This window comes from Cheilinus undulatus, linkage group 11, assembly GCF_018320785.1.
Source record: "Cheilinus undulatus linkage group 11, ASM1832078v1, whole genome shotgun sequence".
NCBI classification, from domain to species: domain Eukaryota; kingdom Metazoa; phylum Chordata; class Actinopteri; order Labriformes; family Labridae; genus Cheilinus; species Cheilinus undulatus.
Window position 1 is genome coordinate 5,140,639 of NC_054875.1, and position 25,094 is coordinate 5,165,732.

General features: G+C 40.0%; 1 protein-coding gene across 1 annotated transcript in view; it reads left to right on the plus strand.

The window, feature by feature from the left end:
* The first annotated feature begins 1,795 nt into the window (after positions 1-1,795).
* Positions 1,796-25,094, plus strand: part of LOC121517593 (copine-9-like) — a 174,811-nt gene continuing 151,512 nt past the window's right edge. The window contains exons 1-2 of the mRNA XM_041799485.1: positions 1,796-1,875; positions 9,512-9,552. Of these exons, the coding sequence (XP_041655419.1) occupies positions 1,796-1,875; positions 9,512-9,552 (121 nt within the window). The remainder of the gene's footprint in view (positions 1,876-9,511; positions 9,553-25,094) is intronic.

Here is a 25,094-nt window from a genome sequence, read left to right on the forward strand (position 1 = left end):
TATATGTCCAGAGATCCAGAGACCAAACGCTGACGTGCAGACGGCAGCTTAATACTCAACTTACAAAAAATGTAAATAGATTGAATTAAATTCTTCTTTCTTTCTTTCTTTCTTTCTTTCTTTCTTTCTTTCTTTCTTTCTTTCGGAGCATGGATAAAGCAGGGAATCAGGGTGAGAGATTGGGGAATGACATGCAGAAAAGGAGGTTGGACTTGAAACAAGGCTGCCCAGTTGGAGGACTTTAGACTTCAGCTGACATAGGTCTGTTTGTCCAGCCTGAAACTCCACTAACCTATTTGTTTGTATGGCCAATAATTACTGCTAAAATAGACTCATTTTACAGTCAACATATCTGTTGTAAGTAAAACTTTAAATTCAGTTTTAATTTAAATTTAATATCTTCAGATATCGTTATCATGCCTATAATATGAAAAAAATTGACTCTCTTGCAACCCCCCATGTAAAATTTATTTGTGGGAAAAATATATATTTTTTTTAGCTTTTTTTTGTTTTGTTTTTGCTGTATCTAAAAACTCCTGCAGGAGGTGAATTATGATTTTATATATGTACAGTAATGTGCAGAGGTTTTAGGCATGTTTGGGCTGAAGTAAGGTGTGTAATGGCCCGTATGCCCACCTGAGGGCCCCATCGGGGGGGAAGGAGGATTGACACAACCCAGGTCATACTCTGGATGTCTTTGTACGTTACCAAGGGCACGGGAAAATAATCTGATGAAAACAAAACAAAAAGCACAGCTTTAGGGCGGAGTTATGGGTAGATGTGGTGCTTGAACATAGCCTAGGGTACTGTTAGGGCTGGTAGGAGGGTAGCCACATGTTCTCATCACCTGAAAACTGTTGGTGGTTGCTGGGCGTATTACCAGGGGTGCAAAGGCCCGGACTGAAGAAATGCTGTTAAGCTTGACCTTGGCTGCTGACCGGCACACGTGCATGTCAAACACTGACTCTGGCCGTTGTGGAACATCAGGACCTGTGAGGAACTGTTAGCGCTCTACCTAAAACTTCTGCACAGTACTGTTTATTTATATAGAATTGTCTTTTTTTTGCATTAGGTATTTATAAATGATAAACTGTTTTTTTTAAACCACTTTTGAAGGTTCCTCTTCAGGACCAACTTTTATAATCAGTGTCACTGATAAATATGTAAACGTCATGTTGCACGAACAGAATATATAGATTTAAAAAATAAATAGAGTTTATCTGATGTTTACCGGACCCTAAAACATGCATAAAATCATGTAGTCGGGAGAAGTGTTATCAAGGTAACTGCACTGTCACGTGCCAAGAGGAAAACTACAGCGCAGCACGTGCGTAAATTGCTTAATTGTTACTTTTGTCATTTAATCCGGGAAAGCCCAGACTCATGATGCCTCTGTCTAACAGCTGGAGCAGCACGTGACCTAAAGGGAGTTAGTAAACGACACAGAGGGAGAGAGATGCGAGAGAGAGAGAGAGAGAGAGAGTGGAGGTTACCCTGTTATTCCCTCCAGCCTCCTGTTGGCTGCGCTCTCCTCCTCTTCCTCCTCCTCCTCAGCACCGGGCAGACTCGTGGAGCGCACCGAGAGAGAACCGTGAAGGATGAATGAACTTTAAATCTGCCTCACAACTTTCTCTCTCTCTCTCTCTCTCCTTCTCTGGTTCCCTCCTCCGCTGCTCTCTGCTCCTCAGACCCGGACCAGAGGATCTCCACTATGGATTTACGGCGATCTAAATGATCACATCTCCGTCATTTTTCTTTCTTTATTGGCGGATGCTCGTTAAGGACGTGAGTCGAGATGATGGCATCAATAGGAGAATTCGACCCCCTCAACACCAGAGTCCCTGCAACTAAGATAGAAGTTACCGTGTCCTGCAGGTAAGAGCGAACTCTCAGACATAAACCTGTAGATGTAATCCAGTCTGCCAGCTGCAGCACGAGCTCTATGCTGCTATCATTGATTTTATTTCTAAGGCAAGCAGACTCAAAATTAAAATAGATGGGAATGTTGGATCTATCTATCTATCTATCTATCTATCTATCCATCTATCCATCTATCTATCTATCTATCTATCCATCTATCTATCTATCATGGATGACCTTTACTTTAGGACACTCTTTTCTTTCAGTTAATAGTTAATCTAATTGGCCATTCTGAGTCAGAGCAATTAAAAATCCTTCAGACTCTCTTGATAGTCTGATGAAATCCGGTCAATGAGCCATCACATCAACGCTGACTTTAATTATTGATCGCACCAAACAGTTTGGTATAGCCAAAGATCAGGAGGAAGATGGTCTATGAATGATCAGTGCCATTAAATTAAATCTAGGAACACTGTCAGTGAATACAGACATGGAAATACAATCTAAATATGAATATGACAAACCTGGAATCAAGAACTAGAACAGTTTAAATTCAATACACAAGAACTGGCAGTTTCTCAGTATGAGTAACTAACCTCTAGTTAACAAGGCAATGGAAGAAAAGGTTATGATGATGTTCAATAGGAGTCATAATTAATAGTTAATGATTATGCAATGATTCAGTATCTACTAAGTTTTCTTTATGATGATCAACAGGAATAAATTGCTCACTGTCTTCCTGTTGTTTAAAGCTCCCTCGGCTGTCACATTTAAACTCAAAAAACTAGAAATGCACAAAAGTGGATTTTTGACACCATCCCATATTCTGATATTTATGCATTAATTTTAGCTGAGATGGTACCAGTATGATTCTGATATTTAAATGTAGTTCAGATCTATGACTGAAGTTTCTAAAACACACAATTCATCTGTCAGATACCCTAAAGAAAAGTTACACACAGCATATTGGTGCCCAAAAATGGACACGTGCAGTAAAATAATAAAAATAATAACAGTAATAAGAAGAGTAAGAATACTTTGCAAAATGCAGAAATTTCAATATTTCTTTAGCCTGAATTTGAGTTAAAATACTGGTTTACTACTTTATTTTTGCAGCAGATGTCATGCATTAAATTTCCTGCATCATTTTTGTACTTTTTCTGATTAATATGAGGATGACATAGAAACGATCATTCTAGTGTTAATTTGTCGACTAAAACTATGACTAAAAATGTTCGTCCACAGCCTTTTCTTCCATGACAGAAACTAGGCTAAGACTGACAAAAATACATCTGTGATGATTAAAACTGACAAAAACTAAGTTTAGTTTTCATCAAGATGAGTAAAACTAGACTGAAATGTGATGTAGTTTTTGTCAGGCATTCAAAATTAGTGATATTTCTAACCTTACAAAGCGGATGGATACGCCCGTTTCCTTGTTTCTCACTGACAAATTCATCTTTTAAAGCTCCTGTCTGAACCGTTTAGGCCCGGTTTAACAGGACCAATCAGTGACGAGGGGCAGTACTTTCAGGCGAGGTGGAGTCGTGACGTAAGCAAGCAGCAACATGAGACCGGTGCAATTATGGCGGAAGTAATTAGTATGGCTGCTGCTAAAGCGCCAGTTTGATCAGAACTTGACGACATTTCTTCGTTAAAAGAAGAACAAAGAACAGCAGTGAGATGTTTTCTTTTCAACAACAACAAAAGTTGAGTACTGACATGTCTACAGTCGCCATGGTTTGCGTTATTCCTCGGTAGCTGCGCATGCGACCCTTGGTCACGGCTACGTCACGTGTTTTGTTGCTCTGATTGGCTCATAAAGATGTGACAGACAGAACGTTCGTCCAATCACACCCCAAGTTCTTTTCAAAGCCTCTGCCCTTTCCCTAACGCTTCGTAAAGAAGGTTTTCCAGATGTGTGAAACAATCCATCTGACACGTCAGGTTATGATATTTCTCCACTGTGGGTGAATCTGTAGCTATTCTGCCTCTCAGGGTGCAGGGTGCAGAGAACACAGTACCACGGTTTGGTACCAGATTTAGGTAAGAAAATAAATGCTTGGACTAAAAGTTGAGACTAAAATGTGAGGACTTTTCATGGACTAAAACTAGACTAAAACTTAAATGCATTTTATCTAAATGTAAAGACTAAAATTAAAATTAGCAGCCAAAATAAACCCTGGATCACTCCCTTCAATCCAGTAATTCATATCCAATTTGTAATACGAGTCAAAATCATCAAAATCAGATATTTTTTCAAAATTTTTCCGCCCTAGTTTTATCTATTTGTTTGTTTTATCTGAATGTTTTTTTTTTTGGCTAGGGGGCGAAAGAACTGGATTTCAATGGGCTTCAATGGGGCATCTTTGGTCACAAGGGTGCTGAGTGTATGAAAAATGTGTGCAGAGATTATTATTGAACCTTTACAGGTTCTGATGGTACAATTTCAAAATTCTATGAAAAAATAACATGTGCCCTCCAAAATCTATGTTGTTAGCACCAACACAACCAAAATAATTTAACCACTTATAGCCTGTTGTATCATATTTGGTATATACTTTCATACCTCTATCTAATCAATATGATCAATGAATTACTAAAAAAACCCTCTGAATACAATCTGACAAATGATAAAAATGCCCTCAAGTGGATTATCAGTTACCAAAAACACCCAATGTATCAAATGAGATACAAAAAAATATGTTAAATTTTGCATCAGTGGTATTGCAGACGTTGTACCAGATTGTTGATCTTCATTCTCGCCCTCACTCATGGTCCTGAGCTCTGGGTCATGACCAAAACAATGAGACTGCAGGTAGTCGAAATGAGGCGGGTTAGCCGTAAGCCTGGCATACACTGTGTGATTTTGGGCTGTCCCAGATGAAAGATGACCAATCGTGGCGATATTTTTAGTCGTGGCTTTAAGACGGGGGTCCTACGAGACAGGGTGGCAGAAATAGAAATATGGTTCTGAAAAGGCTCTCCTTTTTTCAGCTGCACTCATAAACAGGAAGTGCTGCACTTTGTGAGAAAATCCATGAGAAATTAAAGGCTGTAGGAGATAAATTTGCTGCCATTAGCAGCCATTAGAAGGCTGTCAGTACGACTAAACCCAACACCGTGTGGTATGACTGAAAGTAGCTTCACTCAGTCAGTCACTCAGTCAGACACAGACAGACACTTCTGTAAGGCTGATTAACCAGCACTTTGTTTGATGTTGATTTAGTCCAAATCAACCAGCAGTTAGTTCATTATTTGCTACATTATATGTAGCACTGTTAAGAGTTTTCTGATGCAGTTCAATAAAAACGAGCATTGGGAAAAGTGTCAGAAAATTTGACCTTAGAAAAATCCCCACTAAGATAAATGTTTCAGCCCTGGAATAAAAATCCCCCACATATTGTTGCCTCTACTGTGTGGTGGCAGGTTGCCTCATAGCTGAACGGTTTGCTGCCCTTTTTTACCGACTGGCTGGCTGGCTGGCTGACTAACTGACGGAGCAGTCAGACTCAGCGAGGGTTTCGCAGACTGTCAGCCTGCCTGGAGGTGTGCTGACTGTCTTTGCAATCCACTCGTGAATAATGAATGTCCGGTGCTGCTGTGTGGTCCCTCCTGAGGTGAGCCAGACTTGAAGTGGCCAGACACCTGAGCTAGACAGCCCAATCCTGGGGGAGGGGGAGGGGCTCGGTGGGAAGGATTTTGTGATTTATTTCCACCAGAAGCTGAAAAATGCATTTGGAAACAACTTATCGTTTTGACCCGTGGTTTTTTATGGAATGTGTTTCAGGGATGAAGAATTTTTGTCACTTTTAGTGTAATTTATTGAGGCTTGGAAAGGTCGTCTTAATAAATACTCAGAGGAGGAAAACAGCAACGGCACTGGCTGTGTATTAATATGGACACACACATCCAACACCAGCGCAACTATTTTTTCTTATATGTCTTGCAACTACAAAAGCTAGTCTTTTTTTTTTGTTATTCCACTCAGTTTGATGCCCATCTGCAGAGGAGGCTGGGCTCAAAAGTTGGGTTGAAAAAACCCAACTAAACCCAAACTAAAATAAACTCCTCTGTTCCAGCCCTGTTCAGAACCAGTTGTTTCTGTGTCTGTAGCCTTGAGTGTTCTTTTACCCTTTTAAGACAAGTTTATGGTGTTCTTAGAGGTCCCCAAAACATGCCCGCAAAGTTAATTGCTGAAAAAACACTCCAGTATTGCATTTTTGCATGTCTGAAACCCCCTCTGTTTCAGGTCTTCTCTGAACGAGCCGTGTCTGTGGCTTTAAATGGCAATTAGCTGTCTGACTCCGCCTCTGACCACACCCCTGTCATGAAATGGATGCAGCACTCCTGTTGTTACAGACTTTTATCTAAAGTTTAGGACCTGACTGGGATTCAAACCATCAATCTCCCAGACCATAGTCAGCAGGGTAACCCACTGAGCTATCCAACATCTCAGCTGGTAGCTGAGAGGATCAGTAGAGGAGGGCGGAACTTTCCTCCAAGGGGAGGGTCACTATGTGTAAAATCTGAGAACGGCTTGTTTCAGCACACATTTTCTGAAAGGTGGAGAAAAAGAGGGGTAGAGGGAATGGATTTTTCTGGTACCTTAGGGAATTTTAGACAGGCCAGGGACACATAATTGTGTTAGAAAAGCCAGAAAACGTGATTTTTGCATAATAAGTTCCCTTTAATGAGCTCATTGACTCCGCCCATGACTTCACCCCTCACAGGAAATGGATGTGGCTTAATGGATGGGTCTGATTCTCCTCTCACCTTGCAGCTGATGGCATAACTTTCTTCCAAGTGGGGAGGGCCAACCGATTCTGGGGGAGGGGCTAACTCCCCGCATGACATCATGGAAGGAAAATCTGAGAACGGCTTGTTTTAGCACATATTTTCTGAACGGTATAGAAAGAGGTGGGGGGTTCTGGTACTTGGGGGGGATAGTGGACAGGCCAGGGGCGCATATTTTTGTTAGAAAAGCCCTTTAAAGTTTGAGAATTAACAGAGAAAGACCTCAACTGGCATAGGTCTAGTACAGATGACCAAAATTTACAGTTGATACATGCTGATATTCACAGCCAAAATATCGGTTAGAAGTTTATCAGAAATGACTGGGAATTACAGGTATTTGCCAATACCAGTAATTGTGTATTTTAATATAATATCTGCTGGCAATATCAGGTCGATACATCATGCATCGCTGTTTTTAATAGCTATAGGGAGTTTATAAAAATTGACACCTCAGCATACAGTTTTTTCACTCTCCATACTTCCTTAATTTAATGACATCCTGAAGGCCAGATGGGAAGATGTGAGGGACCAGATTTGTTTCCAGGGCCACCAGTTGGTTATCACTGGTATACAGGAAAGAAGTTACAGCACACTCATTAACATGTGTTAAATATATTTCCAAGAAGGTAGAGGCAGGACTTAATACTAGGGCTGAAAGATTTGCAAAAATAATTTACTTGCGATTTTTTCCCCCCAACATTGCAATTGCGATTTAATATGCAATTATTCTTAGGTTCCTCATCTTGTGTATTTTTCAACAAATTACAGTAAAAAAGCATTCTATACTATAGCCTACAATCAGCCAGGAACACTCTCATCGCCATTTTATGCAAAATGTAGCTACAGTTTTAGTTGGCAGAGAAGGCTGAAAAGATGCTCCCTGAGTTAATCAAGGAGCTGCTTTAACTTTCCAGGGAGTCCATCGCCAGGAACCCCTGTATAGATGCATTTATGAGAATATATACTGGAAATAATGAAATGATTTCAGAGGCAATTAATTCATGAATCTGACTATGAGGGTGCAGCTGCATGCTATAAAGGAGGTGGCTGGGGCGGAGGAGGTGAAGCAGCAGTTGCAGCAGCAGCAGCGTGTTGCATTAGCACTGATGCAAGCAGGGATTAGTGAGCAGTACGTCAGATTAGAAAGGACCACTATGTTGAAAAAAAGAGCTGTGATCAGCTGGCTTCAGGTGATCGTGGCTGAGGGTATGACTTCCTTCAACTAAGTTTTATCAATATTAGATAGAATGAACCAGGGCAGAACAATGTAAAACATATTTAATTGCAATTTATTTTTGCTCAAGAAAGGAGGATTTTTGTACACAATTCTAAAAAGAAAAACACTTGAATGTTTGCATAACGTGCATAAAATATCTGCTGCTGCAACACATGAATGTATTAAACTGGTTTTTGACACATTTCAGGTTAAAGAAATATTGCAACTTGCAAATATTGCATGGCTTTATTGGGATTTAATCTAATTTGGGATTATTTGCCCAGCCCTACTTAATACTGTTATTATAAGAGAAATACATACACTGCATTCCACATTCCACATGCAAATGAAAATTTTCTCTTATTTTCCTAAATATTAATGTAAATGACAGAATATTTTTCAAGTCATCAGCCATTAGAGCATAATTCAAATATTTTTGAACAAACTTCATAATTATAACCTTTATTTATTTATTTTTTAATAAAAACATCAAAATGCACTGTTCCACATTATTAAGCCTGACAGAGTTTTAAAAGATTTTATTTGTTGTAAAGAACTGAAAATGGTCATTTGTTGAATTTGCAGCATTAGGAGTTCATATTCACTGAAATCAAAGCTATTTCAATCAAAAACATCTTAACAGGACAAGTTCCATGTTAACATAGGAGCCATTCTTTGATATCTCCTTCACTATTCTTGCATCCATTGAACTTGTGAGTTTTTGGAGAGTTTCTGTTTGAATTTCTTTGCAGGATGTCAGAATATCCTCCCAGAGCTGCTGTTTTGATGTGAACTACCTCCCACCCTCATAGATCTTTAGCTCGAGGATGCCCCAAAGGTTCTCAGTGGGGTTGAGGTCAGGGGAGGATGGGGGCCACACCATGAGTTTCTCTCCTTTTGTGCAGCCAATGACACAGAGGGATTCTTTGCAGCATGAGATGGTACATTGTCATGCATGGAGATCATTTTGCTACAGAAGGCACTGTTCTTCTTTTTGTACCATGGAAGAAAGTGGTCAGTCAGAAACTCTATATACTTTGCCGAGGTCATTTTCACACCTTCAGGGACCCTATCGGGCCTCCCAACTCTATCCTTATGAATCCGGTCCAAAACATGACTCCGCCCCCTCCTTGCAGACGTCGCAGCCTTGTTGGGACATGGTGGCCATCCACCAACCATCCACTACTCCTCCATCTGGACCATCCAGGGTTGCACAGCACTCATCAGTCAACAAGACTGTTTGAAAATGAGTCTTCATGTATTTCTGGGCCCACTGCAACCGTTTCTGCTTGTGAGCATTGGTTTGGGGAGGTTGAATAGTAGGTTTATTAAAAAACGTTTGAATTATGCTCTACCGGCTGATAACTTGAAAAATATTTTGACCGTCACTTACATTAATAATTAGGAAAATAAGAGAAAAATGTCATTTGCTTAATAATGCGGAAAGTAGTGTAAAGTTCCCAGGGTGAGCTCCAGGCTAGAGGTGCAGCCAAGGTAGCCAAACATTCAGAGACCTTTCTGTTTCCACCATTTATTTATGTATGTAAACCCTCATTAGCCACTACTGAAGTCGCAGTGCACACATTCTGGACCCACCTGGATCCACTATAACGTGTCTTTCTGTGTCTGTTTCTGCAGGAGTCTACTGGACGTGGATACTTTCTCCAAATCAGATCCTGGTATGTTGATCAGAACTTCTTAATTTACTTTCCATTCATTTCTCAGCCAGCTCTGAGGTTTCTTTTATATTTTAAAGGGTTGAATTTGAAAAAAAAGATTTGCTGGATTGTTTGTACATATTAAAAAAAATAGTGCTCTGTCTTTTAGCAGAAAAGCAGTAAGACAGAATGAATTACGCGTCCCTCTAGTTCTTTCACTGCTAAATAACTCAGAAGGTCAGCGCTCTCTATGAGTGGTGAATAAAACTGAGGGGTGAGGAGGTAAACAACAAAACAAAGACAGACTTGAAGCAGTGAAAAGTCAGAGTAGAGGAAAGGTCAGGTGGTTCGGCTGGCTGAGATCCAGCAAGAAAAATGACAGAAAAAGGGACATCAGAACTGGAAGAGGCCTGCCTTTAAACTGCAGATACACATCCCACAGCGGAAATGGAATTTAACAACCTGCGGCCATCCAATCTTCATATTCCATCTCAGCACAGAGGGAGCGGACTGCTCTGGTTTTAGGGACAGTTTGGTTCTACTTTATAGAGGATTGTGGAGCTGCAGATGGTTTTCAGGCAGACACTTTATCATTGTTGTTCATCATCCTGCTTAAATTGTGCCAAAAATGTAATTAGAATTTAGAAATAATCAAATTAAGATGCTTGAATATAACAACAAATTGGGGTCGGACTTGTCTTCAGGGAGGCGGTAAATCTGGAAACTTTTACAGAGACAAAAATAGTCCCACTTCCACATCAGGCTTTATGTAAACACTATCTGCTTGTAACACACTCTCCTGCCAAAAACATGCATTTAATTCTTAATTTCACTGTCCTATTGTTCATTAACTATGACTGTTATTTTAATTACTCTGTTTTCTAACACATCAGGACCTCACATTTTCAGCTGCACGTTGTTGCAGGAAGCAAGTGAAATGGGGTTATGAGTGTGTAGTAAAATTTACTCAACATTCAACAGTTAATTCAATTTATTTTCTAACACTAAGACAAATGAAGACAAAAGATGGTCCTATGAGCACAGCAGCCTCCATAATTCCCAAAAGGAAAAAGTTTGGCACAACCAGGACTCTTCCAAGAGCTGCTCGCCTGGCCAAAACCAGCAATCAGGGAGAAGGGCCTTGGTCCAAGAACCTGATGGTGACTCTGACTGAGCTCCAGAGATCCTGTGTGGAGATGGGACAAAGTCCCTGCAGGACAACCATCATTGCAGCCCTCCACTGATCTGGGCTTTATGGCAGAGTAGCTACTCCAGTCTCCATACAGGATCTCTGGAGCTCAGTCAGAGTGACCATCAGGTTCTCAGTCAGTGCTTCTCCCCTGATTGGGTGACCACCTCTTGGAAGAGCGCTGGTTGTGCCAAACTTCTCCCATGTGATAACCTGGAGGCCACTGTGCTCTTGTATTGTTCCAGTGCTGCAGACATTTTTGTGGCCTTCTCCAAATCTGTGCCCGTCAACAATCCAGTCTCTGCCTGAGCAGGCAGCTCCTTTGACCTAATGGCTTGGTTTCTGCTCTGATATCAATGTCAGCTGTGAGGCCTTCTGTAGAGAGTAAGGACCAGCGGCGGTTGGGGTGGGGGGTTCTGGTAAAAGTTTGATTCACTTCGACTTCAGGGTTCAGAAATATAGAGGAGAGAAAACAGAATGATAACATGGTCACTAAACAGCACTGCCTTCATGACAGTAAAGCATGTCGTCAGACTTGATTCCAGAGTTTTCAAATTCCAAGCATCAATAGGGTGGTACAGTCGTGACGTAATTTTGTAGGCAAAACCCAGAAGTTAGCACCGCATGGGTTCCCTCAGAGTCGAGCTGGTGGGATTTTTCAATGGGTTTTTGGATTACGGCTGAAAATCACACCTGCGTCCAATAAAAGTTTATGAAACATACACGTTTTTTCAGAAGGATAATCTTCATAGATTAATAATATAAACATCATGTCTGTTTTTTTAATGTAACTGATGAAAGTAAAACGCTAGTGTCATGCTATATTGAACTACAACTTAATTTAACGTCATCACCAGTGGATACAAGTGAGCGCTCCCGACAACTGCTGTAGTCCTTGTTAGCTGTCCTTTGGCAGCTGCCTTTATTAAAATGTGAAAAGATAAACAATTCAAAGGTGGGGCAGTTTCAGATGTATTTAATGTTGTCGGTTAAAACGTTAAACTCTCTCAAGCTTGTATTCACCACAGACCTTAATTTAGGCATTTAACTGAAACTGTCATAAAACCCATAGACTTTCAGAGAAGGGAACCAGAAGTACTTAACGCTAACTCTGGTCTACGTTTTAGGACTAATTTCTGCACCACTCTGTAGTGTTTGAATTATACGAGCAATGCTTCTATGGGTCTTGTGGGTGTTTTTTATGATGTTATATTTATGAGTCATGTGACTTCAATCGTTAGTGCACAAACAATTTGTTAATAAACTGATTTCAGTCTAGTCTAGATTTCAGTCTAGCGTTATTCTACCTCTTTGTTATAATGCAAATTAAATGCAAGGATAAATATTGTTATTGTCTTTATTTGAAGAGCCTGTAAAGTGAAAATAATTCTGTGTTTAGGTTTATTTTATGACAGGTCACTGTGTTTGACCTGTGGGTTCTGACTGACTTGGCAGATTTTTGATCTTTTTTGATCATAAAAACTGTGCTGTTGTGTCAAATAGCCACGGCTGTGTCCGAAACCACACACTCATTCCCTACTCCCTGTCTGATATATAGTGAGCAGCATACAGTGGACTATATGGTGGACTCAACTGCAAAACACCAAAATGATTTCTGACGCTACTCTGGTAAAAAATAAAACAGCTTGTCAATTTCCATGACAACGGCTGAGGATCGAAATTAAGGGTAGAAATTCACTGAAAACTGATACTGAATGCAATGTATTTTCACAAAAAATAAAAATACTGATAGATAAAAAAGATTGTGTCTTAAGCGGCTAAATAATACACATTTTTGTGTGTATTTTCACTTATTTTGCTTAAAGATGATGGTATCATGTCTTGTAATCCTCATAGGGGGTAAAAGTTACTCCTTTTTGAATCCTTAACATTTTCTAACAGATTAAATACTTTGGTTAAAACCAGCAAACAAAAAACAAACAAAAAAGACTTTAAAAAGTTTTGATGTGTGTTCCTGTGCTCCTCTCGTTCGTCCGTCATGTTTGAGAACAGCAGCCGTCACCGCCCCGGTGTAGAGGTCTGCTGCTGAACGCCCCACCAGAGGTCTGCTCGTGGTCTGCAGCCAGATGCCTCTCGTTAAATCTGCTCCAGGATGGGGTGGGCATGTCTGTTGAATGAGCTGAAGAGAAATACAACCCTCTCAAATTAAAAAAAAAAGCTACAATCTGAATGGAGGAAAGCTCTCACGCCATTAGCCTGCCACTTGACCTTATGTTGACCTTATGATCAGAAAGCAGCTGCCTGGCTCTGTGCCAAAGAAGAAACAAAGTCTGTTTTCTGGCTCAAATCTCTGTTATGATGCTTTAAATGAGTGGTTCTCAACCTTGGGGTCGGGACCCCCTTTGGGGTCACGAGACACTGAGAAGGGGTCACCAGATGCCTTTAAAAAAAACTAAGAATATTTTCAAAATTGCACTGTTGCCACTTTATACCAATTTTACCAAATGTTAACCCTTTTTCATCACTTTTCAACACCAATTTTGCCAATTTTGAATTATTTTTGCCACCTAAAACCCATTTTTGTCTATTTTCCACCACTTTTTCTGCCTAGTTTTGCCATTTCTCAACCAATTCTTACCCCTTTCTGCCTTTGTTGACCCATTATTGCCACTATTAACCACTTTTGAAACCCCAACCACAGCTAAGCTGTTTCTTGCCAGTATCAATTTTTCATCCCATTCCAACTAACAATTTTTTTGCACTTTAAAGCCATTTCAGTCACTTTTTAATCCCCTTTTACCTCTTTTTGTGTGTGTTGTTGCCACTTTAACCCTTTTTTTTTGCCTTTTTATCTAATTTCTGCCACTTTTAATCCATTTATGTTGTTTAAATATCCAATTTCACCACCTTTTCCACCATTTTTTGCCATTATTTACCATTTTTGCTATTTTTAACCCATTTTAATTAGGTGTTTTAAACAAACATTTTCATTTTTTAAGAAGGCCATTGACTACACAAATGAATAAATGAAGATATTTGTTTCTTTGATCAGAGTGGTTATTATTTAGGTCAGATATAAAATTTTCACAGCTTAACTTTACAATTGACCATGATTTTGCTGACCTCAGTGGGCCCCCAGTTTGGTTGGGTCCCACAAACCTCCATCTTTATCCCTCCTCATGGGCAGCCTTGTCTGCACATGACTATTCTTGAATGTCCATGGCTGGGTTCAACCACCTTCAGGTACAGCTGGGGTCCCCAGTCTCTGGCACCTTTATTTTGGGGGTCATGGCCTGAAAAGGTTGAGAACCCCTGCTTTAAATAGTCCATAGACCACTGTGGCTGATAGATTCGGTAAATTTACCTCACAATGAACAAAAAAAACAGCATTTAGCTGTTTAGTTAACTTTCAATAAAGGCAGTGGCATCAGCTAACAACAGACTGGACTGAGATGAACTGCTCTGTGATTTTATGTTGTAGTGTTAGAGGGGCAAGGTTGTTCTCCATTGTGGGCCGATGACATCACCAGTCTACATATCAGCCCTGCCCACATTAAACCCAGCCAGGAAAGAGGTGAAAGACTTTCTAACAGTCTAAATCCAGAATTCAGTCACATGAAGATCTCAGTGTTTTCACATGTTTACAGCAAAAGTATTCAAACATTTCTAGAGAGTAAGACAAAAACTTTGGATTTCACTTTACAGGATCTTTAATATTTATCCAGCAATTTTCCATTCTGTCTTTAATATGCATTACAGTATACTTCACTGGTAAACTGGGCAGCTCAGGAAGATGCTAGAGGCAGCCTGAGTTTTCTGGAATATTCATGAGTGAAAAAGAGCAAAAGGTTTTTGTGTCTCATCCTTCAAAAATCACAAATTATTTAGGATCATTTTTCTAAATCTCAGTGATAACATGATCATCTCATAGTGCTGCTTGAGCATTACCTGAGTTGTGTCTAAAGGCTGAGGTAAGTAGCAGGTAAAGTCGTGTGCCAGTGCAGCAGAGGGAAAGTTTGCAGTGAGACAGCTCTGACTGTTAAACCAACCCTGTGACATTGTGAAACAGTGTGAGCTAAGGTAAACAGCTCCGTGTGTCTGTGGGACTCGCTGAGAGCTGATAGAGTTTCAGACTGATGTTTTGGATTGAAAATGCATCACGTTATCATTTTCCTGAGGAAAACAAATCAAACAGGTGTGACTGTTTTCAGGATTCTGTTTTTGCTGATAAAAACTCTCAGTTTTTGTCACTGCTTATTTTATTTATGAGTGAAGCTCTGCCCGTGTACGCAGCAGTCGTCTTATACGAGGCTCTGCACCAATGAAACATCTGTCTTTTATTCAACGTCTGCTGTATTGTCAGGAAACAGTGGGCTTTAAATGTGCCGCAGTTATTGAGAGAAAATCTGCATGCATAATTGTTATGACATCGACATGCTCTCCGCTCTCCCGCTGAGTGCATTTCCTGAATTTAAATCTCCTTCTATAAATAGACCAGTGGATAATAATAACTGCAGAAATATGTATTTTTTAGTATCAGAATCTCAACTACATAACGTGGATCTCAGATTAATGCTGTGGAGGCTTCATGCTCGATTGTCTTCTCTGCAGGAAGTCATTCGTGTTGTCACTCCACTAAAAACTCACAGAAACATCTTGGCATAACTCATTAATGTTGAATTTGTTTTTAAGCTGCAAATGTTTTCCAGTGCAAAGAAATAAAAGAATAAAACATGCAAACTGCAGTAAGAAGACAAAGAGACTGGCAACGTTAAACAAACATGTTTGCGATGATGCATTTATTAAGTATTCACTTCGAAAGTTCAAGTGGAACCAAAGACGTTCCAACGCTGCAGTCAGTAAGTCAATTTCCAAAGTTCCATGTTAACATAGGAGCCCTTCTTTGATATCACCTTCAGTATTCTTGCATCCATTGAACTTGTGAGTTTTTGGAGAGTTTCTGCTTGAATTTCTTTGCAGGATGTCAGAATATCCTCCCAGAGCTGCTGTTTTGATGTGAACTGCCTCCCACCCTCATAGATCTTTAGCTTGAGGATGCTCCAGAGGTTCTCAATAGGGATGAGGTCAGGGGAGGATGGGGCCACACCTTGAGTTTCTCTCCTTTTGTGCAGCCAATGACACAGAGGGATTCTTTGCAGCATGAGACTGTACATTGTCATGCATGGAGATCATTTTGCTACAGAAGGCACTGTTCTTCTTTTTGTATCATGGAAGAAAGTGGTCAGTCAGAAACTCTATATACTTTGCCGAGGTCATTTTCACACCTTCAGGGACCCTAAAGGGGCCTCCCAGCTCTCTCCTCATGATTCCGGCCCAGAACATGACTCCGCCCCCTCCTTGCTGACGTCGCAGCCTTGTTGGGACATGGTGGCCATCCACCAACCATCCACTACTCCTCCATCTGGACCGTCCAGGGTTGCACAGCACTCATCAGTCAACAAGACTGTTTGAAAATGAGTCTTCATGTATTTCTGGGCCCACTGCAACTGTTTCTGCTTGTGAGCATTGGTTAGAGTTGGCTGAATAGTAGGTTTATGCATGACTGCAAGCCTCTGGAGGATCCTACACCTTGAGGTTGGTTGGACTCCAGAGGCACCAGCAGCTTCAAATACCTGTTTGCTGCTTTGTAATGGCATTTTAGCAGCTGCTCTCTTAATCTGATGAATTTGTCCATCAGAAACCTTCCTCATTATGCCTTTATCTGCAGGAACCTGTCAGGTGAGTTTTTGTCAAATACTGGATTTCTCTTTTATTAGCCAGTTAAAAGGGGAAAAGTTCAATCAATCTCTGGCTTTACTTCTTTAAGGATTCCAGGGAGCAAACAGCCCTCAGCCCAGGCTACATTAAGAAAAAAAAAAAACAACCATTTAGACCTTTCAGCTGATCAAAGGTGTAGCTGACAGGGCGCTATGATAATGCAAAGACTGTCTGTGTTTTTATGACAACCAGACTGAGTCCATTTGTCTCTAAAAAGACTTCAAAAAGCCAAAGAACTGTACAAAGAGAGTGAGAGCAACTTTGCCTCACCTTCCATCCAAACCGCTCTGTTAAAAGTTTTCAGTGTTTATCTCTCCTGCCCTCCTGACTCTAAACCTTTCTACCTTCAGCCACTAAAACAAGTCCAGCAGCCCCCGAAGAAATACAGAAGCAGTGAGCTCCCTTTCTGCACCCTAAAAGGCAATACTTTCTCTGACAAAGTCACCCCAAATCAGCCGGACACTGCGGCTTTAAATGACTAACACAAATCACAGCTGGAGAGCACAGCTGTCCCAAACCACACACAGGCTGCTGCGGTGATAATATCAGAGAGCAGCACACAGATGGGAGGGTGGCCAGAGGAGGGACTGGGCTCAGACCAGTGCAGACACATTTAGAGGTAATGGCTTTCCTTTAGTCATAAGCAGATGTGGTAAATGATGGTTTGTTACTGGAAGAAGGTATTAGCAGAGATTATTACCGGTTGTGATCTCAGCAGCAAAGAAGATAAGGACAAAGAAAGAACTGTATTCATCAATCTGAACATCTTTACTGTGAGGGGACGGAATCTCTAATAAATCAAACAGGTAGAAAGACAGAGGGGGGAAAAATGATGAATTACTCTGTACATAATAAAAGTTTTGAAACTGAGATGAAGCATTTGCATACATTTACTGCTCACTTGTGCTACTGTAGCTGCATTTGTGCAGTGTGATTGTAGTGCAGGAGATACAGAAATTTACATGTGCATTATTTCAAGTGAATTATGCACAGGAGAGATGGAGGAGTACGAATCTTTAGTTTACAACAATTCATCTTGCTTTGGTTCTTATATATTCAGCATTTCAGCAGGTGTTGAGGTGTTGCTGAGTCCTCAGGTGGGGCTGGGTGCAAACAGCTAATATGAGAACAAGCTGGCACCACAAAGGTCATTATATCACCTCCTTTTGGAGGTCCTCCCCTCCTCTTCAAGACCATGGGGTGAATATTTAAATCCCTGGAGCAGTGTTACTCAACCCTGCTCAACCAAAGAGCCAAATTGTTGAAAAATACATTTGCAAGAGCCACAATCTAAGAGGTGAAAAGTGGCAAATAAAATAAATTAAAGGTGGCAAAAGTGGTCAAAAAGTGGCAAACACTGGGAGAAAAGTGGCAAAAAGACAGAATGTGGCAAAAAATGGGTGGAAAGTGCCCAAAAAATAAGTTAAAGGTGGCAAGAAATTGTCAAAAAGTTGTAAAAATCTGAAAAAAGGGGGGAAAATGGGCACAAATTTAGAATAAAAGGTGGGAAAATGGGCAAAATGCATCTTAAATGGGTGAGAAGTGGCAAAAATAGGCAGAAAGGGGTAAACACTGGGGAAAAGTGGCCAAAATTGGGAGAAAAAGTGGCAAAAATGGGTGAGAAGTGGCAAAAAAATGAGTTAGAGGTGGCAAACAATGGTCCAAAAGTGGCAAAGAAATGAGTGAAAAGTGACTAAAATAGGCAAACCCCCCGCCCCCCGCAAAAAAACAGAAAAAAGGTGGACAAATGTGAATTAAGTGGAATTTAACTGCGAAAGGCAGCTTAAGATGGTGAGAAGTGGCTTAAGTAGGCAAAAAGTGGCAAAAAATAGCAAAAAGCAGGATAAGTGACAAAAAGAAGGTGCAAAAATGAGCTTGAATCGGCAAACACTGGAGAAAAGTGTCAAAATTGGGATAAAAAGGGGCAAAAAGGGCAGAAAGTGGTAAAAATTTGTGAGAAGTGGTAAAAAAAAAAAAAAAAAAAAAAAAGAGTTACAGGTGGCAAAAATGGTCCAAAAGTGGCAAAACCGTGGCAAAAATGAGTGGAAAGTGACTATATCAGACACAAATCAAGAAAAAGGTAGGAAAATGGGAATTAAGTGCAGCTTAAAATGGTGAGAAGTTGCTAAACTAGGCAAAAAGGGGCAAAAAATAGCAAAAAGCAGGATAAAAATGTCAAAAATGGGTGAAAAGTGACCAAAAGAAGGTGCAATAATGGGCTTAAATTGGCAAATGCTGGGAGAAAAGTGTCAAAAATGGGGAGAAAAAGTGGCAAAAAGGCAGAAAGTGGCAAAAAAATTGTGGTAAAAGAATGAATTACAGGTGGCAAAAATGGTCCAAAAGTGGAAAAACTTTGGCAAAAATGAGTGAAAGTGACTACATTGGACACAAATCAGCAAAAAGGTGGCTCTGCTCAAATGAGCAGGAAAAACAAACAGTACAAACACTGTCAATCTTACACAAACAAATAATCCCAGTCAGCTGAGGGTCAGCAAAACGGTAAAATCTTTGAGGAGTGAGAAAAAACATGAAACGGACATGCCTGCTGTTGACATGGAGCCTTAAGACCAGGGGTCATCAAGTCCATTTGCACAAGGGCCAGATTTAGTTTTCCGATAATCATACTATTGTAAATGTTTTTTCTTTCAAAAAGAAATAAAAAGGCATTACCAGTGAGCTCTATCCCTATTATCTATAATGCAGAAGGCCACAAGGAGATAGGCCTGTCTACGGAATCAGCCGAGCCCCTAAAAATCCCAGACAATGGCCCCTGAAATCCCAGACAATGGACCCTGAAATCCCAGAGAGTGGCCCCTGAAATCCCAGAGAATGACCCCTGAAATCCCAGAGAATGGCCCCTGAAATCTCAGAGAATGGCCCCTGAAATCCCAGAGAATGGCCCCTGAAATCCCAGAGAATGGCCCCTGAAATCCCAAAGAATGGCCCCTGAAACTCCAGAGAATGGACCCTGATATCCCAAAGAATGGCCCCTGAAATCCCAGAGAATGACCCCTGAAATCCCAGAGAGTGGCCCCTGGAAATCCCAAAAAATGGCCCCTGAAATCCCAGAGAATGGACTCTGAAATCCCAGAGAATGGACCCTGAAATCCCAGAGAATGGACTCTGAAATCCCAGAGAATGGACCCTGAAATCCCAGAGAATGACCCCTGAACTCCCAGAGAATGACCCCTGAACTCCCAGAGAATGACCCCTGAACTCCCAGAGAATGACCCCTGAAATCCCAGAGAATGACCCCTGAAATCCCAGAGAATGGCCCCTGAAATCCCAGAGAATGACCCCTGAACTCCCAGAGAATGACCCCTGAACTCCCAGAGAATGACCCCTGAACTCCCAGAGAATGACCCCTGAAATCCCAGAGAATGGACTCTGAAATCCCAGAGAATGACCCCTGAACTCCCAGAGAATGACCCCTGAAATCCCAGAGAATGGCCCCTGAAATCCCAGAGAATGACCCCTGAACTCCCAGAGAATGACCCCTGAACTCCCAGAGAATGACCCCTGAACTCCCAGAGTATGGCCCCTGAAATCCCAGAGAATGGCCCCTGAAATCCCAGAGAATGGCCTCTGAAAATCCCAGAGAATGGCCCCTGAAATCCCAGAGAATGGACTCTGAAATCCCAGAGAATGGACCCTGAAATCCCAGAGAATGGCCCCTGAACTCCCAGAGAATGGCCCCTGAAATCCCAGAGAATGGCCCCTGAAATCCCAGAGAATGGCCTCTGAAAATCCCAGAGAATGGACCCTGAAATCCCAGAGAATTGACCCTGAAATCCCAGAGAATGACCCCTGAACTCCCAGAGAATGACCCCTGAACTCCCAGAGTATGGCCCCTGAAATCCCAGAGAATGGCCCCTGAAATCCCAGAGAATGGCCCCTGAAATCCCAGAGAATGGCCTCTGAAAATCCCAGAGAATGGCCCCTGAAATCCCAGAGAATGGCCCCTGAAATCCCAGAGAATGGACACTCCCCAGTTGCGATTTAACACCAATATAAACTTATTTTTGACACTTTTTAATCCCTTTTCCCTCCTTTTTTCGGCACTTCGGCACCCTCTTTTACTCCTTTTTGCAACTTTCCTGCTAATTCTGGCCCCTGTGTGCCACCATTTATCCCTTTTCACTACTTTGCCAGGCTATTTTTGCCATTTTTAACCCATTCTTGATACTTTTTGCCCCCTTTTGCCTCTTTAACCCAAATTTTGTCATTCTTTAACCCCTTTTAAATCATTTTTCCTGCACATTTATTCTTTTTGTGACACTCTTTTATCCATTTTGCCACTTTTCATCTATTTTTTCCACTTTGTAACTGCTTTTCATTCTTTTTTTCCACAGTTTTTGCCACTTTTAATGATTTTTAAACACTTTTTTCCCCCTTTTCCTATTTATTTCCAATTTTTGCCACATTTTACCTCTTTCAACCACTTTTCCTGTCAATTTTATCACTTTGTGCCACTCCACAACACATTTGACACTTATCACCCATTTTTGCCACACTCTAACCCCTTTTCACCACTTCATCTGGCCATTTTCGCATCATTTCTACCAGCCTTAACCCCCTTTATAAAAAAATAAAAATAAAAATATTCACTAATAACGGCTAAAAGTTAAATTTGTGTAACAACAGATCAAGTCTTTCTAAAACTATTTCAACATTAATTGTTTTTTTGGGTGATTGAACAGCTGCAGACATTTAAAGCCAGAAGATACTCTTAAACCCACAACATCTTCTTTTCCTCCTTTATTGAATCTAATGACCTTCTGGGGGCCGCACAGGAAGCTTTGGGGGGCCTGATATGGCCCTCGGGCCGCCAGCTGATCAGTGCTTAAGACGCTGCCTCACAGCTTGTGTAGGTAGGATCAGGAAGAAAAGCCCTGAAGAATCAGCTCATGTCTCTTTTTGTACAACCACATAACCAAAATATCAAGCGTAACACAACTAGAATCAGACTGCAGGGGGTCAGCTGAAAAGGTCATGATCTGCATCACTCCCTCATTATCACTGCACAACAAATGAGAGATCAGGCTGTCCAGGAGAGAGGAGATTGAGCTTCTGTTTTAGTCGCTTTTATCCAGGTCTCTTGAGGATGATTGGAATCATTATTCCTGTTTAATCAGAGCTACTTGTATGACAGGAAGTCCTGTCGATGTCTGATTGTGCTGAAGGATAAATATGCAAACTTCACAGGAAGTGAAGAGGAAAAATTAGCAATCAGGTCAATCAGGTTTGGGAACATGACTTTGACATGACTGTTTTGTTTGGAGGAGTTATTAAGAAGACTGAATCACACATGCTGCGTGTGCTCTGCTGGAGGAGAAGGAGCTGTCTGAAATCTTTATAAACTTAGAGAAGAGCCCTGAAGTTGTGGAAGACCGGCTGTACTGTAGATGCTTTGACCTTTTTGATGCTCTGTGACCAGGATTAGTTGATCTGTGCTGGTAAATGTTTGTGCTGCTGCCTCACTTGGTCAGGATGCTTTTGGAAGATTCTGAATCTTAGTGAGGTTTTTTAGGTTAAATTTGTTTTAAATGCATGAAAAATTATCTCAACACTAAATAAACTATCCTAAAAGAAAACTTGAACATGAAACTGTACACTCTATCAGGTATTTAGGTGATGTTTTTATTCAGTGACTTATTAGCACGTATGTAAATTCTGCCACCAGGGGGCTCCAGTTCAAAATGGGCGTTGAAATGTCTAGTAGGGCCACACCATTATGGGGCGTGAGGGAAAGGAGTTATGAATTACCGGGGATGAGTGGGCAACAGAAAATACAGAATAATCCAGATCATCAGGATGTTCTTGTATGAAAGCCGATTCCTGACACGTAAAAACAAAAACAAACAAACAAACAAACAAAAAAAAACAAAAAAAACAAAGGTAAGGCAATTCTAAAAACAACAACAACAAAAAATCGTAAGTCATATTTAGGAGACAAAAAGTCTAAATTATGAAAAGACATTTTTATTTCATAATTCTGATTTTGTGTGTCAGAATTATGATTTTTCATTTCATAATTTTGATTTTTTTTGTCTCTTAATTGTGACTTTTTATACTATAATTTTGTCTTTTTAACTCATAATTATGAATATCTTTTTATTTTGACAATTTATAACATAATTATTAATCTCTATCGCTTTATTTTGGCTCTTTATCTCATTATTATGACTTTTTATGTAAAACTTAGAGTTTTTGTTTCTTATGACTTTTTTTCTTATAATTGTGACTTTTTATCTCATAGTTATTCATTTCTATCTCTAAATTCTGATTTTATACACTGTAATTTTGACTTTCTATTATCTATTAATTATCACCGTTTTTCATAGTTTTGAATTCTCATCTCTCAATGATGACTTTTAATCTCATAATTATGACTTTTTATTTCATGATTGTGGCTTTTTAATCTTCTAATTTTGACATTTTATCTCGTAATTTTTTACTTTATATGTCATAAATATGACTCGCTATCTCATAATAATTACTTTTTGACTCATAATTATGAATTTCTATTGCTTTATTTTGACATTTCATACCATAATTATTAATTTATATCTCATAATTATGACTTTTTATTTAAAAATGTAGTATTTCCGTCTCTTAATTATGACATTTTATCTCATAATTGTGACTTTTTTTCTCATAATTATTCATTTTTATCTCTAAATTCAGATTTTTTATGCCATGATTTTGACTTTATATCTCATAATAAAGAATTTTTAACCTATAATTTTAACTTGATATCCTGTAATTTTGACTTTTTATCTATTAATTATGACTTTTTTTGATAGTTTTGAATTCTCATGTCTTTATCATGGCTTTTAATCTCATAATTGTAATCTTTAATTAATTGTAAAGCGTCCTTGGGTTTCTTGAAAGGCGCTAAATTCAAGATATTATTATTATTATTATTATTTATTTCATGATTGTGGCTTTTTAAATCTCATAATTTTGACTTTTTATCTTATAACTTTGACTTTCTATCTCACAATTTTGACTCGCTATGTCATAATAATGACTAAGGAGTCCTTTTTTTAAATTTTTAATGATTTTTAGAATTGCCAAACTTTTACATTTTTCTTTTTAACTGGCAGGAATGGACTTCCATACAGTTACATGACGGTAGGCTGACAGCTTACTAGCAGCACACAAAGCAGACACATGCTGCAGCAGTCATGCAGCAAACATGCAACCTTTCTGTGCTGGGTGTCACGCTGCAGTCTGTGACGTAAGCTCCAGAGTTTCTTTTGCATTTATAAACATGTTGTGCCCATCATGGTGGGCATGAAGGTTTTACAGCTTTTACAAAAATAAAAGTGAAGAATTTCTCTATCTGAACAGAAGTTTAGCGTATATTAGAGTCCGTATCCTCTTAACTGAAAACTGATTCTAGCCTTGGGGTCATCACGTCTTATATAATGTAGAAATTTCAGTGTGAAAGCTCTACATATTGTACCTTCAAGAAAACCATCTGTAAAAGTGAAATTTAACAGCAGAGCCCTGTTGACATTAGCCTCTGTATATAATAGAGTAAGTTTTAAAACCAGAGCCCTGACAAAAGGCTGCTACTCTGGCTTAAAGTAGGCAGCTAAAGGAGTAAAGAGGCCCAGGAGAGCAGCTCTTCAGCCCATTTATACCTCAGCTGGACTGTGATTGGCTACCCCGCTTTGGCTTTACCAGAAAATAACCCAAGAACATCTGACATATTAGCACGTTTAATCACATTCACGTGTGCCAGAGCTGAAAACACAGAGGCTCATGGATGTAGTCTATCATAAGAATCTAACATCACGTCTTCATCTATTACAGTCAGGTCTTAGCAGAAACTATTTATAAACATGGGAGAATAGGAGGCCATCCATCAACACACACATCACACACCGCTGTCAGGGTCCATTACTGCGACTAAATAGCTGAACACGAGTCAAGTCATGATGGATGACACCTTTTTCTTTATTTGATAAATATGACCTGATATAAGAGGTCACCTGAACGCACCCCAGGTGTGGTTCTAGAGTCTGTTTAAGGAATCATTCATCAAATAATCTATTTATCCAGACAACGACACAAAATTAACTAACAGCAGATGTGACAGATTGTCAGATAGATGGATCGACTTTATGGATCCCAAACTGGGAAAGTCTGCAGCCAGTTAGTAAAGCAGCAGAGAAATAAACATTTACTGATATGGAGGCAAATTCACGTCATAGAATATGTTTGAAATCTGTTTCTTGACGACCCTGATGAAGGCCGAGAGATAAAATGCATCTGCTTGATATATTTGCTCTCCAAACTTCTACTATTTATGAAGCTTTCTGTTTCAGCACGGTTCAAAATGTTGCAGGTAAAGATAGACACAGTATGCAAACTCTTCCCGTTTGAGCCTTTCAAAGTAAAAGCCCACTTCAGCATTTCTTTGGAGAAACTTCCTTTGTTTGTACACAATGCTTTTATTTTGAAAAGCTCCCAGCGCACTTCCACTACACACTGAATCAAGTCACCTGTATGGAGGTTTACTGAGGTAAAACTTAGGAGGAATGGCAGAGCTTTGACAGCAGGGAGACACAGCAAACACGCAGCAAACTCACGCCAGGTATGAAAGCTTTGGCAAGGCGTGTCG